This window comes from Cryptomeria japonica, chromosome 8, assembly GCF_030272615.1.
Source record: "Cryptomeria japonica chromosome 8, Sugi_1.0, whole genome shotgun sequence".
NCBI classification, from domain to species: domain Eukaryota; kingdom Viridiplantae; phylum Streptophyta; class Pinopsida; order Cupressales; family Cupressaceae; genus Cryptomeria; species Cryptomeria japonica.
In genome coordinates this window covers 528,801,383-528,817,443 of record NC_081412.1, presented here as the reverse complement: position 1 = coordinate 528,817,443, position 16,061 = coordinate 528,801,383, and the positions used below count along the sequence as shown (strand labels likewise).

The 16,061-nt window shown below is 30.8% G+C and overlaps 1 protein-coding gene across 1 annotated transcript; it reads right to left on the bottom strand.

The window, feature by feature from the left end:
- Positions 1-611: 611 nt before the first annotated feature.
- LOC131055394 (uncharacterized) lies at positions 612-1,139 on the bottom strand. Its single transcript, XM_057989851.2, has one exon. It carries the CDS (start codon positions 1,137-1,139, stop codon positions 612-614), a length of 528 nt encoding a protein of 175 aa, XP_057845834.2.
- Positions 1,140-16,061: the final 14,922 nt, after the last annotated feature.

Genomic DNA, 16,061 nt, shown 5'->3' with positions numbered 1-16,061 from the left:
AGAGTGGCCTAGTCAATGAAAAGCTGCATCATCTATCATTTAATAGACGTAAAGTGCTTCATCATTTTGATAATGATTTTATCATTGTAAATGCCAATAATTATAATTTAGACCCCTACATCTTACAAAGAACTCCTGACAAATTAGGTTGAAGAATTCTATGACTTATGTTAGAATAGATATAGATTGAAGTAAATATAATTATGGTTTAATAAAAGTAGTCTGGACTTTGGTGATTTTCTACTTAAACCTTCAATTTTAAACTGAAAATTACATTACCCAAGATCTTAAATTTTTCTAAATTAATTTTAAAAAATAAACATAACAAATCCTTTACCAACTTATATGTATATAATATAGTCGACATTGGAATGATAATAGACTTCCTTCGACTTAAAACGGAAAACTACATTACAATAATTTATCATCCCTTTTACCATGATTTATTTCCCTAGAACATTGAGTAGTCCACTGAACCTAATTAGCATGGTAAGAGCGTACATAACGACATAGAATACACTTGCATGAGGCTATGCAAGTATGAAATGAAATCATTTAGCAGGTGAGACAGCGACAAAGCTTTAAATAGCTTATGGTGTACGAAAAACAAATCAATGCGTAGCCGAGGGAACCACAAAGCTAAAGAGTAAGCAGTCCCTGAGGTTCCCCTTAAGATACACATAGTTACGTAGCAGTCCCTCCTTGATAAACCCTGCCTTCTCCAGTACTCTTGCCGAGGCCACATTCTCTGGGAGAACCAGAGCTACAATCCTCGTTATTCCTTGCAACTCCTTCGATTCAATTTTGAGAGCAGTGATGACAGCTTGAGTGGTGACACCCATTTTCCAGTACTTCCTAGAGATGGCATACCCCATCTCTGCTCTGCAACTGTTCATTCCACTGCCTTGCTTAAGCATAATGTGGCCAATGGCCTTATTACTTCCTTGGATGCAAATGGCCTTAAACCAAGGGCGAGGAATCACCACGTTTGCAACATACTCTCTTGCCTGTTGCTTCGATTTGAACGGCTCCCATGTCATAAAGCGTGTAACTTCTTCATCACTTGCCCATTCATAGAAATCATCCACGTCAGCCATACAGAAGGTCCTCAGTTGCACTTGCATTAGCCTCTCACCCATTCTTAAAGTTTGAAACTCACTCTCCTAAACTCAAAATCCCCAAGTTGGTAGAAGAGAAACAGAGTCACAAGTTTCGAATTTTAGTAGACTTGTGCATGACATGCCTTGTGAGAAGTGTAAGCTGCAATTTATAGGCTGTTCTGAATTCTGTGTTCATTTCTCATTTGTCTAACCGACCACGTTTCAAATGCTTGGAAGATCAAACGTGATTCAATAATTATGTGTGGTGTGGCTCTGTTTGAATGGAGGAGAATTTGGGGTGAATCACCACCGCCTTCCCTATGGCAGGCTCTACCAAAAGCTGCCAATTCCCTTACCACTCTAAGCGGATGATACCAAAATATGGAAAGTGGCTATATTTTTCCACTTCTTTATTATTCTAGACGTGGTACTTATTTTTTAGTTATTTGTCAATGTTACATGCTTCAAGCTTTATTCCTTCAATAATTTTGTCTGTAAGATCACTGAATAACATTTGGCAAGCGGATGCTCGTTTTCCTTGCTTTAGTCACTTCAATAAGGTTTGTTTCTGCTCCTTTTATTCTGGCCGGCACGATTATAATGTTTGATGTACACTCCAAAAGTAAAAGTGGCGAAATGATATAGGAATCATGTAGCTATCCAGTTTCCTTTTTCTTTTGCATGATTGCTTATTCCAATCCATAGTATGGACGTATTCTGGTTTCTAGATGGCTGAGAATTAAAAAAGCACGTATTTGCATTTTCACCGCCGTGGGATTTGAGATTTATGGAGTGTATGGGGTTTTTTAATTTTTATACATATATATTTAGAATGTTGAGTATGAATTGAGAGAGATAGAAGAGACAAAATAGAGGAAGAAATCGGGCAAAGAGGTGTAGGTAGCATTAAAGTATGCTAAACTGAGAAAGAAATATTAGGAAAGAAAGGAAAAAACAGCCTAAAATGATATAAGGAAGATTTACATGTTGTAATGGTAAAGGACTCTATGGCTAAAATGGAGGACTCTCTAGTTAATAATATAAGTTTCTATTAGGTTAAAGTAATTGACTTTAAGTTTTTCTCTCAAATTCTCACTCTACATTCTCTTCTATTTATTGGAGTTTTTCTCTAAAATCCCCACTCTATACCATCTTCTATTTATGCTTTCTGAAAACCCTATTACAAATACAAATGTGCAAACAACCACTCCATAATTAAATTTCAATTATAAATATTATGTTTTCTCACTGACATGAGATAGAATATAGAAAGTAATTAATATGAAGTCTAATGAAGAATGTTATTAAATATGGCTTAACATTTTATCTTTTATTTAAAAGCTTTAAAGTACTTCTTTAGAAGGATGACGGTCTATGATAAACAAGCATTGAGATCCATATTTCTCTCTCCTATGTGTTTTTTCCTCATCCATCAATTAATTTTGAACAATTTCTTCCATTTCACCTTTTTTTTTTTAACAAAAAAACATATGTTTGAAATATACTTGGAGCATATTTGTGAAGGTTTCTAATATAGGAAATGATTGAATATTTCAAGGTAAAAGCAAGAACCTATTGAGTTCATTTCATTGGAATTCACTATAATAAGGTCTTATGATGAATTGTCTTAAATGTTATTATGAATGCAGGTTCGTGCAAAAATTTTAATAAATTTTTAAACTTCGGTACTTGAGATTATTATAGGTGAATTTTTATTTACAAAAGAGGTATTTAGAAAATAAAAAATCATAATTTGGGAACAATGATGATGGCTTCCCTAAACATAATGGACTAATGAAAATTTAAGAGCTTTACTGGAGATTCATTGAAGCCCATAGTATGTTTGCCAATCATATTGTTGGCCTCTCTAGATCTATTCTCTCTTCTAGAGCATGTTGTAATTTTCTTGTACCTAATATCATGAATTATTTCAAACATGTAGGGTTCCACATTATTTCAATTTTGATTTAAATTGGAAACTTCATCATTCATTGATCAAGTGTTGTACATATCTACATCCTTAAATTGAATTAAATTGAAAGGTTAAGTGTAAATTTACCAAATCAACATTGCCTAAAACCAGATTATTAGTAATCTTGTTGAAAACAATCTCTATTATAACACAAGTCATAAAATTATCCAACACAATGTTAGAAATTACTTGATCATCACCTACCATGATACTTTGTCAAGAAAATCATGAGATCTTAATTTTATTTGCTAATTAGCTTTTCTCTTAAAAGTAAGAAATGATTGAATATAGATATAAAATGGAAAGTAGATATACAAAGCCTTCTTATAACTACAACAAGTCTTGATCTAATTATATCCCATGTTAAACTTAAACTATGCATTAGATAATTCTATCCATTGAATATTGGAAGAATATTTATATTTCTTATATAATTTAAGAACCTAATTTTATATGAGCATTACAAACATAATCTAAAAATACATTCTATATAGTTTTTACACCATATAGAATTAATTATTCAAAAAAAAATCTTAACTCTCTTTATCCTTAAACAAGAATCTATAGACCATGCATCCCCTTCTATGAATTTATTCTTAATGTACTCTCTTGGAGGATCAAGAATAATCTTAATTTTCATCTATCAAACATACATACAAACATAATTACTACTTACTATAAGAAACTTATAAATATTGTTGTAATTTATCCTCTTAACAATAAATTTTTAGAGAATTAGAAACCTTATGTAGTTTTCTAGACCATATAGATTCAATTACTTAAAATTGATTTCATAATTCTCCTTATTCTTAAAAATAATCTTTAGAGCATCGGTATTCATATGAATTTGTGTTATTGATGCACTCCCTTAGAGGTCCAGTCATAATTTTATATTTCATCTATGAACAATTCATTCTAATACACTTCTACTTGCTATAATCGAATTGTTCTAAATATCAAATTTATGAACATAACCATAGTTTATGCACCTAAGAATAAAGTTTGACAATTGTTATGAAAAAATAGGATTATATATAATTATTTTCTATTAATGAACTACAATTTACTTGGATTTATAAATTAGCCTAGGTAAGTCAGTTGTTTTATAAATTAGCCTAGGTAAGTCAGTTGTTGTATTCACCTAAGAACCCTCATAGTAAGGCATTCAACTACACCAGGGGCTCACCAATATGTGTGACCATTTAGAGGTCCTAAATAATTCCATGATAATCTTATTTTTAGAACCTAGTCTATGTCAACTATGATTAACACATTATTCATAGAAGTTGACACAATTAACAATTATATTAATCTAGTCTTATTGAAATGATTCCATTAAGGTCTTATTTTTAGAACCTAGTCTATGTCAAATATGATTAACATATTATTTGTAGAAGTAGCCACAATTAACAACTATATTAATCTGTTAAAAAATCATATAAGTCCATATAATACTTGACATCTAGTCATAAATAGACTTCAGTACATTAACTAAATGAGTTTTGGGAACTATATTAATTCCAAGAACAAGTAAATGAAGGAATGCCTTCATATTTAATAATGATGTAGACACTAAAAAAATTCCTCCTAGTGATCAACCCTTAATTAAATAATATTTATTATTTTAAAAAATGAGAAATATCTATTCATTTTCAAATCAATTCCATTTTTTTCTCTTCAGTCATCTCATACATCACTCAATCGTTGACTTTATCTAATTTTAGAATTTTCTTATCATGAATATTAATCATCTTCATCCTTGAATGAAATTTTTTGAATCTTTCATTTATCCATTTATCAAATTAGATAATTTAATATTATCTTATCATTTAGATATGGAAAGTTTATATTTTTACTTTAGCTCACTAAAAAGTCACCTCAATTAATTTAGGTATTCATTCTCATATGCATCTCTCAATTAAATTTTTTTTCAGAAATATATAATTTTGATAATCAATTCATTAATTTCATATTAGATATCATAGGACAATTAACTCTATCAAAATGTATCCTCAATCAAATTTAGTGTTATGCTATTAAATTTCGTCTACATTCTAACATACAAAGTGGCTTACATTTATTATGACTTATATTGAAGTGGTTATAAATAGGACTTTATTTGGGTTTTATTTGTTGTTTTCAAGCCTTTAAATTTTGAAATTGCCCATTTCTTTACTTACAAAGGTAACATTACCTAGTTATAAACTAGAATATTTGTCACTCAATTTCTATATCATTGAGTAGCCACTAAACTCTATAGAGATTACCATCATCCATAATAAGAACAATCATGGAATTGTAATAATTCTTTTTAATCTATAACTCCTATGAGGCTTGATGGCTTATAAACTATTTTGATTTTCAGCCGTATAAAACTATGTGTAACTTTTTATTATAAAAATATATTAATGTCAATTCATAGGAAATAAATTTAAAATGGTTGGAATATGAAATTTATCTTGAATATATATAGAAAAGTATGTTTATAGTAGAATAGTATAGTTAACAAGAATATATACTATGTAATGAAAAGGATTCTCATATTTGAGATAACTTAAATAAAATGTGAACCATGAATTTTAAAATAATGCTTATCATAATATATAGTCAATTAAACTTTAAATTTTTATTGAGTTTAATCATACAAGACTTAATCAATTATGAAACAAAACGATAATCTAAACTATAATTTTAAATTGTTATATCACTAGTGCATTCAAGGCTAATTTTCAATGGCTGATCATCGGAATTGCGACTACTTTTCGTCGGACTGCCGACAAATGAAGTCGTCATCGGACTTTCCGATGATGCCTTTGAACGTCAGAATTATGACGACACCGTGAACTCTGCCGACAACGGCCATGATCGCTCTTCCAATTAAAAATGTCGTCGGACATACAGCATCCTCGTCAGATGTTTTCTTAGATGGCATCAAAATTTTGATGGCATCTAGAAACTTTGCACCGAGAAGAATGTTGTTGGTCTGATGGTTTGGTCATTGGTCTAGTAATATGCATTGACGATCATCCGACAAGGAAGTGTCATTGGACATACAACATCCTTGTCAAATGTTTGTTTAGTTGGCGTCAGAATTGTGATGGCAGCCAGAAACTTTGCATCGATGAGAATGTTGTTGGCCTGACGATTTCATCGTCAGTGCAAAGTTTAGTTTCTATCATAATTCTGATGGCTATTTATTTACAAAAATAAAAACTTATTATTATCTAGACATAAAGTACACCTCATTGATATGTACAACAAATGGTATTTTATCCCCATCAACTACCAATAGGGGGAATAGGTTTCAAGCTAATATGAGGTGCACCATGGCTGAGATGGTCCAACTCCTAAGAGGACTGTATGAACCACTGAGTACTGGTAAACCTATTAAAAATGGTTTTGATAGGGGATTAGCTAACACAAATACAAGAGCCTTTAAAGTCAATTTTCTGGAAAAGGAAGGGATTACACCAATGGAAGAAGAGCAACCCAATCAGGGAGATGAAATGACTTTATCTACTTTATCTAAGCTAGTTGTTCTTGTTCTTCTTTGTTCTTTTCATAAGTCTTGGGAGATAGCAAAACTTATCTACTATATATATATACATGAAATAGCTTTATCTACTATATATACTCATATTTCTTATAAGTATATCCCAAATTGTTGATCTCATATATTTCAACTTCATCAAATTGTATTATTATGTAATCTATTTTCTTTAGTTCTTTACTATAGATATTTATCATGTAACTTCAACACTAAAGTTAAAAGTGTCATCCTATTTCAATACATGACATATACCTATTGAATGATATGTATATATCTCATACTATGTAGTCACTCGTTATTATATATTCATATATTCAAAGACAATAATCATGCATTTCGGACTACATGAATATCCTCTTTAATAAAATAAATCACATGTACAAGGTTAATGGTTTGATCGAGTCCAATAAAAATGTATAATAGGTAAAGATAGTACTAAAAATAATGTTCCTAGCATCTTAAAAGAAAATAGAAATGCATCATGACCACCCACAAAACACTTGATATAAAATAGTTCCAACCTTTCTTTTGTTTAAGTAACTAGGGTATTTGAATTTAAATTTTGGTATAGAAAAATAAAATTTTAAAGGTCATCTCTCCCCCTATATAGTTCAACATGTCCACATGTTTATTCCTAAAAATTTTCAACTCATTTAGATATCTTATTTTCTAGTTATGAAATTGATCTTGGGAGCTATGGGTTATGGGCCCATAATATACTTAAAATTGACACATATAAGAAATCATGATCCCAAATTGAAATACATACCAAACATAGTAAAGCCATTTTCTCAAAACCAATATTAATTAATTGACATGATACTAAGAGAAATTTGTAGTATAAGAGGGTGCTATCTAACACTACTAAAGTTATGCTCAATTTTGTTTGAGATCTCATCATGGTAGAAACAAAGGGAATCAAAAAAATATTATGTATTTTATATTATGTGTGATCAATAATATTAAAATGTTTAATAGTAGTATCTATAATAAGCTTATCTTATCTTTTACCTTGACATCGTTTTCCTTTATAAAAGGGAGTAAACTTATTTTGTTCATTTTGATATGATGAGGATAGGATACTCTTTTGTTAAGAAATTATACAAATCTTCTTTTTTTTTGTTTAGTAAGATTAAAAAAAAAGTTATCCAAATATAAATCTAAAAATATTAAAATGGCAAGAGCTTCAAGGAAGATTAATTGATAACTTGGTAACATTGTTTCAATGGTTCATAAGGTAATAGAATTGACACATTCTTAAAGTGGTTCCCATACGTGAAACCATATATATTCATGAATGATAGAATTTCATCAAGCTTGGTGATAAAAATACTTTTTAAAATCTTTTATCCAATTATATAATCTCTTATATGTACCAAGTTGATAATCTAAATTGACATTTCATTACATCTTTACCACATTTTAGTGGTTTTGGATATAATATAATATATAAAATGAAATATTGTAAAGGCTCAATAGTCATGCTAAATTGATTTTAAGGAAACAGTTTTGAAGAAAACCATCCTTTCAAATATGGTGTGAATACTCTTCAAAAAATAAGCAATAAAAATAATCTAGATATTTCTCTTTCATTTCTATAGTCTTCTAACTTTATATTTATTTCTTTTCATTAGGTGTCATTACTTCATGTAAAGGGTGGAAACAATGTCTTTTCAAGCAAAAGCAACAAGAATGTTTCGACAATTTAGTAATTTAAAGAGAAAATACTGGATACAAACCCCACCGTCTGGTCAAATATCTATTAAGAAAAGGGTAATCTAGAAGGACAAAAATTCTCTGCTCAAAATAGAAGCATTTCAAGCAAGGTAATTTCTTCATTCATGAAAGAGGAGCAGTTATGAGACCTCAATCTATGGTAAAAGCCCTTGCTAGAAGCGTCAAGGATGTTGATGAAAGAGAGATCAAGATTTCTAAGGATTGAATGCCAAAGAAATTATAAGGCTACAAAGAGAAAAATGTTTTGGACAATATTTATAATTAAGACATGAAGGCCTACATATTCTTTTGGTTGCCACAATCACAAGGGAGGTGTTTTTCGGCCAGTGCCTCTTCACTGGAGATAGGATGTTTAACTTTTCATCCTGTGACCCATCTTATGGCATACTTAGGATGAGTTTAGACAACATAAACCAATGTTATAAATCAATGTTAGCTAAGAAGATCAAGTGTTATCATCAACACTTATATACATTGCTACTCCATGGCTATCCTCATACACAAAGAGTGAATATAATTTTAATTTTAAGGCTCTACAACACTTATATAAGGTGTAAATCAGTCATAAATCTAATCCCATTGAAATAATTTATCAATTGCAAAATCACCCGCAATTTGAATGTGGTTGCCCAAAATTTTGTCTAGCAAGTGCAATAATGCCTTAAATGTTTAGCACAAGGAAGGAAAATGAAGTTATAATATATCATGTGATAGATCACTGATCAAATATGCATCAACAACCTCAAATTATCCTACCATTTATTGAACTTTAATGGAGAGATGGAACATTTTGAATTTTTTTTCCTTTCTCCCTTGGATACCATCAAGTATTTGTTACACCAATATTATTGGAAGCATCAAAAATTATATGAGAACTTTTTATATATTCTTAGAGTTAACTTCTAAGCCAGCATAGGTCTTCACCTATGGAGACGACAACTTTGTTGAATAATATGACCCACTTCTATAGGAGCTGATTGCATTTAAAAGTGAAAAGAATTAGAGATGAGCTCACCATGTTAAGGATGACAAAATATCCAGAGCGTCCAACTAATCGTTATAAATGTATTAACAAGGGCCAATAAAATTTGATAGAGCTTTTAATTGAAACTAGTTCTTTTGGTTTCATGTTGAAATAGCTTTAGAAATGTTGCATTACTATGAAATACAGGACTGCATCCTTGTTTTCTCTGGTTTGTAACTTTCTAACCAACATGAAACATATGATCGAGCGTTACCCAAAAAGGACATGATCTGATGGAAATGTTCTCAACCCTTAGAGATGAGACATGAGTTTCTTAAGTGAAGTTACCCATAAACTATGTACAACTGTTTGAATTCTTTTAGAATAAACCACAATGAATCTACACCTATAGTCCAAAGTAATCTAGTGAGGCATGCTATCTAAAATCCAAAATCATGAGTATTGGATCCAAGAGTATAGAACAAAAATTTGGTTATAGCAATCTGTTAATGTTATACATAATATATCAAAGCAATTTGTAACCATATCTATTTAAGAATGGTTCAACATATAAACTCTTATCTTTCTTTTTTTTGGTAAGCATTATCAGCTATAATGAATATATAATATTGTAAAGAAGTCTTTATTGTTCATTATATAAATGGGGATATGTATAATATGGTATCGTTAAATATATTTAATTGTAATAGATAAGATTTGAAAAATATGTTTTATGTTTATATGTATTTATTGAAATAACTGATCTTTTGTCATTGAAATATAAGGATATATACCACTTTATTACTATTGAAAATTACTCACTGAGAATTAAAACAAAATAAATCTAGGATATGGAGCAAAATTTTCTTAAGGTTTGACAATGGATGTATCCCTCAAATCAAGCACAAAATTAACTGTATAGATCAACATCTTACTTTAAATCACATAGAGAAAGCTTATTGATTGACTATGAACACATTACCTTAGGATGAGCTTAGTTATGAATTTGGATTTATCAAAGCAATGTTAACTTTTGGGTGGAATCTTAAACATAGATATGAAAACACATATAGGATTTTCAAAAAATTTAATGCGATTGAGAAAAGAGACTAAAATTAGCATATGAAAGAAAGTTATAAGCTAGGTCTTATAGAATAATTCTAATGAATCAAAGGTTACAAAAAATATGTATTCTAGATATACATATTTTTAGGATTGACTAATATAAAAAAATCAAACATAAAGAAAATTTCAAAGGTAGGAAGGCTTGATCGTTATGCTCTGACTTTATCTACTTTATCTAAGTTATTTTTTCTTGTTCTTCTTTGTTCTTTTCATAAGAATACTTCTCTCTAAATTCCTCTAGCACTTTATTATTGCTACAACCTACAAAACAGCTTGTCTAACCTCCTAGAACAAGCTCCAATTCACAAAATAAATAAAGGTGAAAACATGGGATGGTTTTACAAAACATTTTACAAGCCCAATTTCACATCTCACCAATGCAAAAGGTATTCATTTTGATTTCACAGTATAGAATGGTTTTGCATCCTAGGGACCTAGGTTTGGCCAAAATGGTCAAAATTTGAGATTTTAGTTTTTATTATGTTATTTCATGTAAATAAGGCCATTTGAGGCCATTATGATGTATTTGGACCCAATTGGGAAGGTCTGAGGTCCATTGGGCAAAAATTAGAAAAATTATAAAAAGTTGTCATTATTATCATGACAACTTTTTAAAATTTGGTTGGGAGGTTGTTTTTTGGTAGTTTGAGATTGTAACCCAATTGGATGAGAATAAATAGAAAATTTTCACACCACCCAAGTTTTTCTTGTTGAATTTTGAAAGTTTTACTAAATGAAGTTGGATTTTTTTGTTCATACAAAAATGTTTCAATCTGATTCTCATTATTTTTAATTGTGAAATTCATCATATTTTCATTAGAAGTTGATTGGATATGGTAGAGAAGTGAATTACCTTAATTTCATCTTTTTTAGAATTGAGATCCATTGAAATTTGAAGAAGATATCACTATTTTTCCAAAAACTATCAAAATACTCACTAGGGTTTCCAATGAGTGGGAAAAAAATGTATTTTTGGGCTTTTCACTGTTAAAAACTTACACCACTAGTTGGAAAGGCTCTTGTAAATATGTATTTTCATTTCTCTTTCTTGTAGGTCTCACAAACCTCTCAGACACATGCTAGATTTGATTGATTGGTCTAATATTCTTCATGTATTGAACCTCTCGAATAGCAGCATAGAGAAAGTGGACTATAAGATAGGTGAGAATGAAGTGCCTTGGATGGAAGGTTGGAAGAGATGTGTGAGACCACTACATACCCCATAGAAGCATTTAGAATCCATAAAAAAGTGCCATAGACCAAATATTAATGACTATCCTAAGGGTACCAATTGTGACAATCACAATTTTACTAGTGATATTGCCTACTCAAACAAGTTGTGTTTGGAAACCCCAGGTGTGAATATGTAATGGTAATTAAAAGTCGTAAGAGTATCCCTTACACCAGTATGCACAAACCTTTGTGTCACAACGGTGTTGGTGTGGCCTTGGGCCAATGGTGGTTGACTGTTACAATTAGGACAATGATCTCAAACACAATTTATGATGTTTATAACTATAATGTCCCAATCTACTTGTATATATTTTCACAAAACAATGAACAACCCAACCATAGCTATTAATAATATTTCCCCATAAAATGCATGCAAAACATATCATCATTGAAAGGATAACTGACATGCATTTAGTAAGAGAACTCAATGAGTGGAGTTTCATGATGAAAAGAGTACTTGAAATAGAGATATTGAAATAAACAAGACATTATGCATTAAAAAATCCACAAGGAAGATCTAATATTTATGAATGAAATTGTAAATCAATCTAAGTTACATGTTTGATATGTTACTTATATCATGGCAACATAAAATGTTTATATGCACTCAACATACCTCTTTGCTTGTTTATTTGAGAATGTTGCTAGGAATTAATAGGTGAATGATACATTGATCTACACATAAATCACTTGTACTTTCCTGATACTTTCGTCCCTTGGTCAAGGCCGCATAACAATCTGGTGAGGAGGACAAATCTGAATAGTGTGATGAGGATCAGAGTCGTCAATCTAGGAGGCATAATATGAGACTCTTTCTGAACCAATGCTAAGGGCTATTATGATTTGAAGCTTCTCTTAAATCCTCACATTTTGTTGTCACATAATGAGGTAGAAGAGGTAGATTCAAAGTCTTAGAATGAGGTCGATATATATATGGATGGTAATATATCAAAGAATATATGAAAGATAAATGAAGGCCATGGTAGAAGAGAATAATTACTTCACACTAAGTGAAGTTATGGAGGTAGTTTCCATGGATGTAAAGTGGGGAGTGTAAAGGAGTCTTAGGATTCAGGAAGAACATTAAGGAGAAAAGGTTAGTTATATCAAGGAAAAATAAAGAAAAAGGGAAGTGATAAAGAAGGGAGGAAGAAAATAGGGAAGAAAGTGAGGAAATAAAGAGGTAGATCTAATTTATTTTGGTATGTAGCCTCTACTACTCTTTTTCTTGTTGAATGATTTTGTAATATTTTGAGAAGACTACAAGGAATGAAGTAATGCTCATAAGGCATGAAGGAGCTATGTAAAGCACAAACCATACATATGAATACATGCAAGTCATGAATCATACATGTAAACCATGAAGTAATACATAAATGCACATAATGTACAAGCATATATGAGAAAGGTTCTCATGGAGTGGACATACTGAAGACACATCGATCTTGAAGCATACAAGAGAGAGGTATTCATGGAATAGACATCTGAAAACATCTCATTCGTGAAGTAACAAAATGCTAAAGAAAATGACAAGTAATAAAAAAACTTACAAGGATGAGGCATATTCATAACTTTTGTAGTCTCACCATGGATATCAATACTAGAAGAAATGCATACTGTTAGTGTACATACAAGACAATACAAGAGTTCATTATACCCAGCAACTTGTGGTGTTGTTGTTCGTGTTGGTTCTGTTGGACTCTACAATTAAGATTCAATATACATTATTCAATAAGATTAACTGTGAAACATAATGAAATATTGAAAAGTGTGTTATCTTATTGATCTTCGCTGGGTTTCGAGAAAAGTTTAATATTCTCTACTTAACAGGGCCAACCACATGAAGGTGGAAGCTCATTTGGCCCCTCCCCCCCCCAAACATCACTCTAAATTCCCCATTAACATCTTATAACATTCATTCATTATTTCTTTCTTTCTACCATTAATTAAATATAACATTCATTCATTAATATCACATAACGTTCATTAACACATAACATTGATTAACATTAATTAACATTCAACATTCATCAATATTAATTAACACATATCATTCATAACCATTCATTAGCACATAATTGCATTCATTAACACATAAAAATAAGTCATTATCAAATAAGGTAGATTACAATCATTTCTTTTTTTGTTTTTTCTTTGAAGCTATGAAAAGACTAAGTGGAACATCAGTTTCTTCATCATTTCCCCCCTCTGTGGATGTTCCACCCTGTACTCATGATCTTGATGTATGCCTAGTCCTATACTGAGGATGAGGACACTGAAGCGAAGGGGGGTCCTCTGCAATAACAAAGAAATGGGTTAAATTCAATTTTTTTAATTATTGTTACACGTACTTCATTAATTTAGAGAACATAATTTTTGCACTCTTTACCTGACGGGGCCACATCATTTTGTCTAGCCTCAACCTCAACATGTTGAACACCCTCTAGATCATTTGGAGTTGAAATACTAAAGGTTACATTAATGCTAAACACCAATTGTCATTATATTTGTTTAAAGGAATAATAGTTGTCCTCTTTACCTGATTGGGGAACATCACGTTCCTGATGTTGTGTACCGAGATCATGCTCTAGTTGGTCACCACCGACTACATGCTCTAAAATATTAACAAAAAAGGGTACATTAATTACTACTCTAATTACAAATTAAGATGTTTAATTGTATTAATAACTACATAAATAAATTTGAATAGAAAATGAATACCTCCACTACTGGGATGTACATCTGAACCTTCATGTGCAGGTGGTGTTTCACAATTAGCAGGATGCATTCCAATGTCATGCACATTGTTATCATTGCTTTCCTATTTAAAACAAATATAGTCACTTTATGTTGGAACTCAACATCAATTAGATTATTGGCAAATTATTCAGTTTGAAACAATTTGTATTTAGCATATTTACCTATGTGACAGATGCACCAGAATATTGTGTATGCCCACTAAATTCTTGTAGCTGATCAGCCATGGCTCTATAGTCTTGTTGGTAGGCAATTCTCTTGTCATCTTCTGTGGGCGCTCTATTGATTTCATAGCCCTGTATTTTTGCTTGGTATCATGAATTTCACTTGCATTGTTTGATAAAAAAAAAATCGTTTGCAATTTATAAATATTTTAATGCAATATTCCATTTACATGAGATACTTACAATTTGTGCGACAAGTTTCATATAACCACTAGAGCCGAGTTTGTGTTGCCCATGCTTTTCTTGTCTTGCCTTGGTTGCCTTTGATGTGTCACTCAGTTTATGAAAAGTTTGAAATATGCTAGATTATATAAATATAAAGAATAATTAATTAGTACATAATTACATTCTTAATAGTATTCCGTACCTACTTTTGGCATCTGGTGGTGTATTTCCTTTTTTCCTTTCAATTCTCTCCTTGGCATCCAAAATCAAGTCCTTCCACTCCCTCTCTGGAATCATGGGAGAACTCTCATACTTTAGGTTGTTCTTTAAATGGGTCCTGTATTGGTCCCTGACATACTTTAGATATGTGCCAGTTTTTTCAAGGAGCTTGGTTTTGTCAAAGGTGTCATTTCCAAACCACTCAACCATATGGTTTGTCAATTCATCTTTTAACCTTTTTTCTTGGTCATTCCACCTTTTAAAGCAAAAAAAAACCTGTTAGATTCAGAAATGAACTGAAGCTACATTTTGTTGATACATGATAGCCTCGGTAAGATAAATCATTGAATGAGAGATAAATGAAGTCTCTCTTTCAATCATCTATCTCATCGATAGACTATGATAAGACTTCAGTCATCATTCCTTCATTTGATAAATATAATTACTCTTCGATATGTCATTCTTGATTTATATTATAAGAGTAATAGTTTGCATGATATATGATCTAGTTGTGATTGTATCCCTCGATTCTTATATATAACCTTGCTAATAAATGAGTTCTTAACGAATGCACAACATACCAATTGTTATCAGCTTTATTGTTAACTGCATATATACCGATTGTTATTGGGTTTATTAATAACTGCATATATACTGATTGTTATCGGTTTTATTAACAACTACATATATACTAATTGTTATCGAGTTTATTAATAACTACATACATACCAGTTAGTATTGGTTTTACTTGTTAATTATATGCACATCGGTTAGTATCGGTTAAACTTGTTAGTTATATGCACACTGATTGGTATAAGTTAAAATGCGATTATGATTGAAGAGGTGCGATAAAGTAATATCTTGATCAGTCATGTCTAATAGACATGACCGATCAAGGTATTGCTTGATCCTCCTTATTGGCATATATATATATATCAATTGGTGATTATGAGAATAACATCAAAATTAATAAATGCTCCTTCTCATCTGTAACATACCAAACAATAATCAAATT

What these genes read in the sequence shown, in the direction of transcription:
- LOC131055394 (XM_057989851.2), bottom strand. Translation starts at nt 1,139, where the DNA reads ATGGGTGAGAGGCTAATGCAAGTGCAACTGAGGACCTTCTGTATGGCT.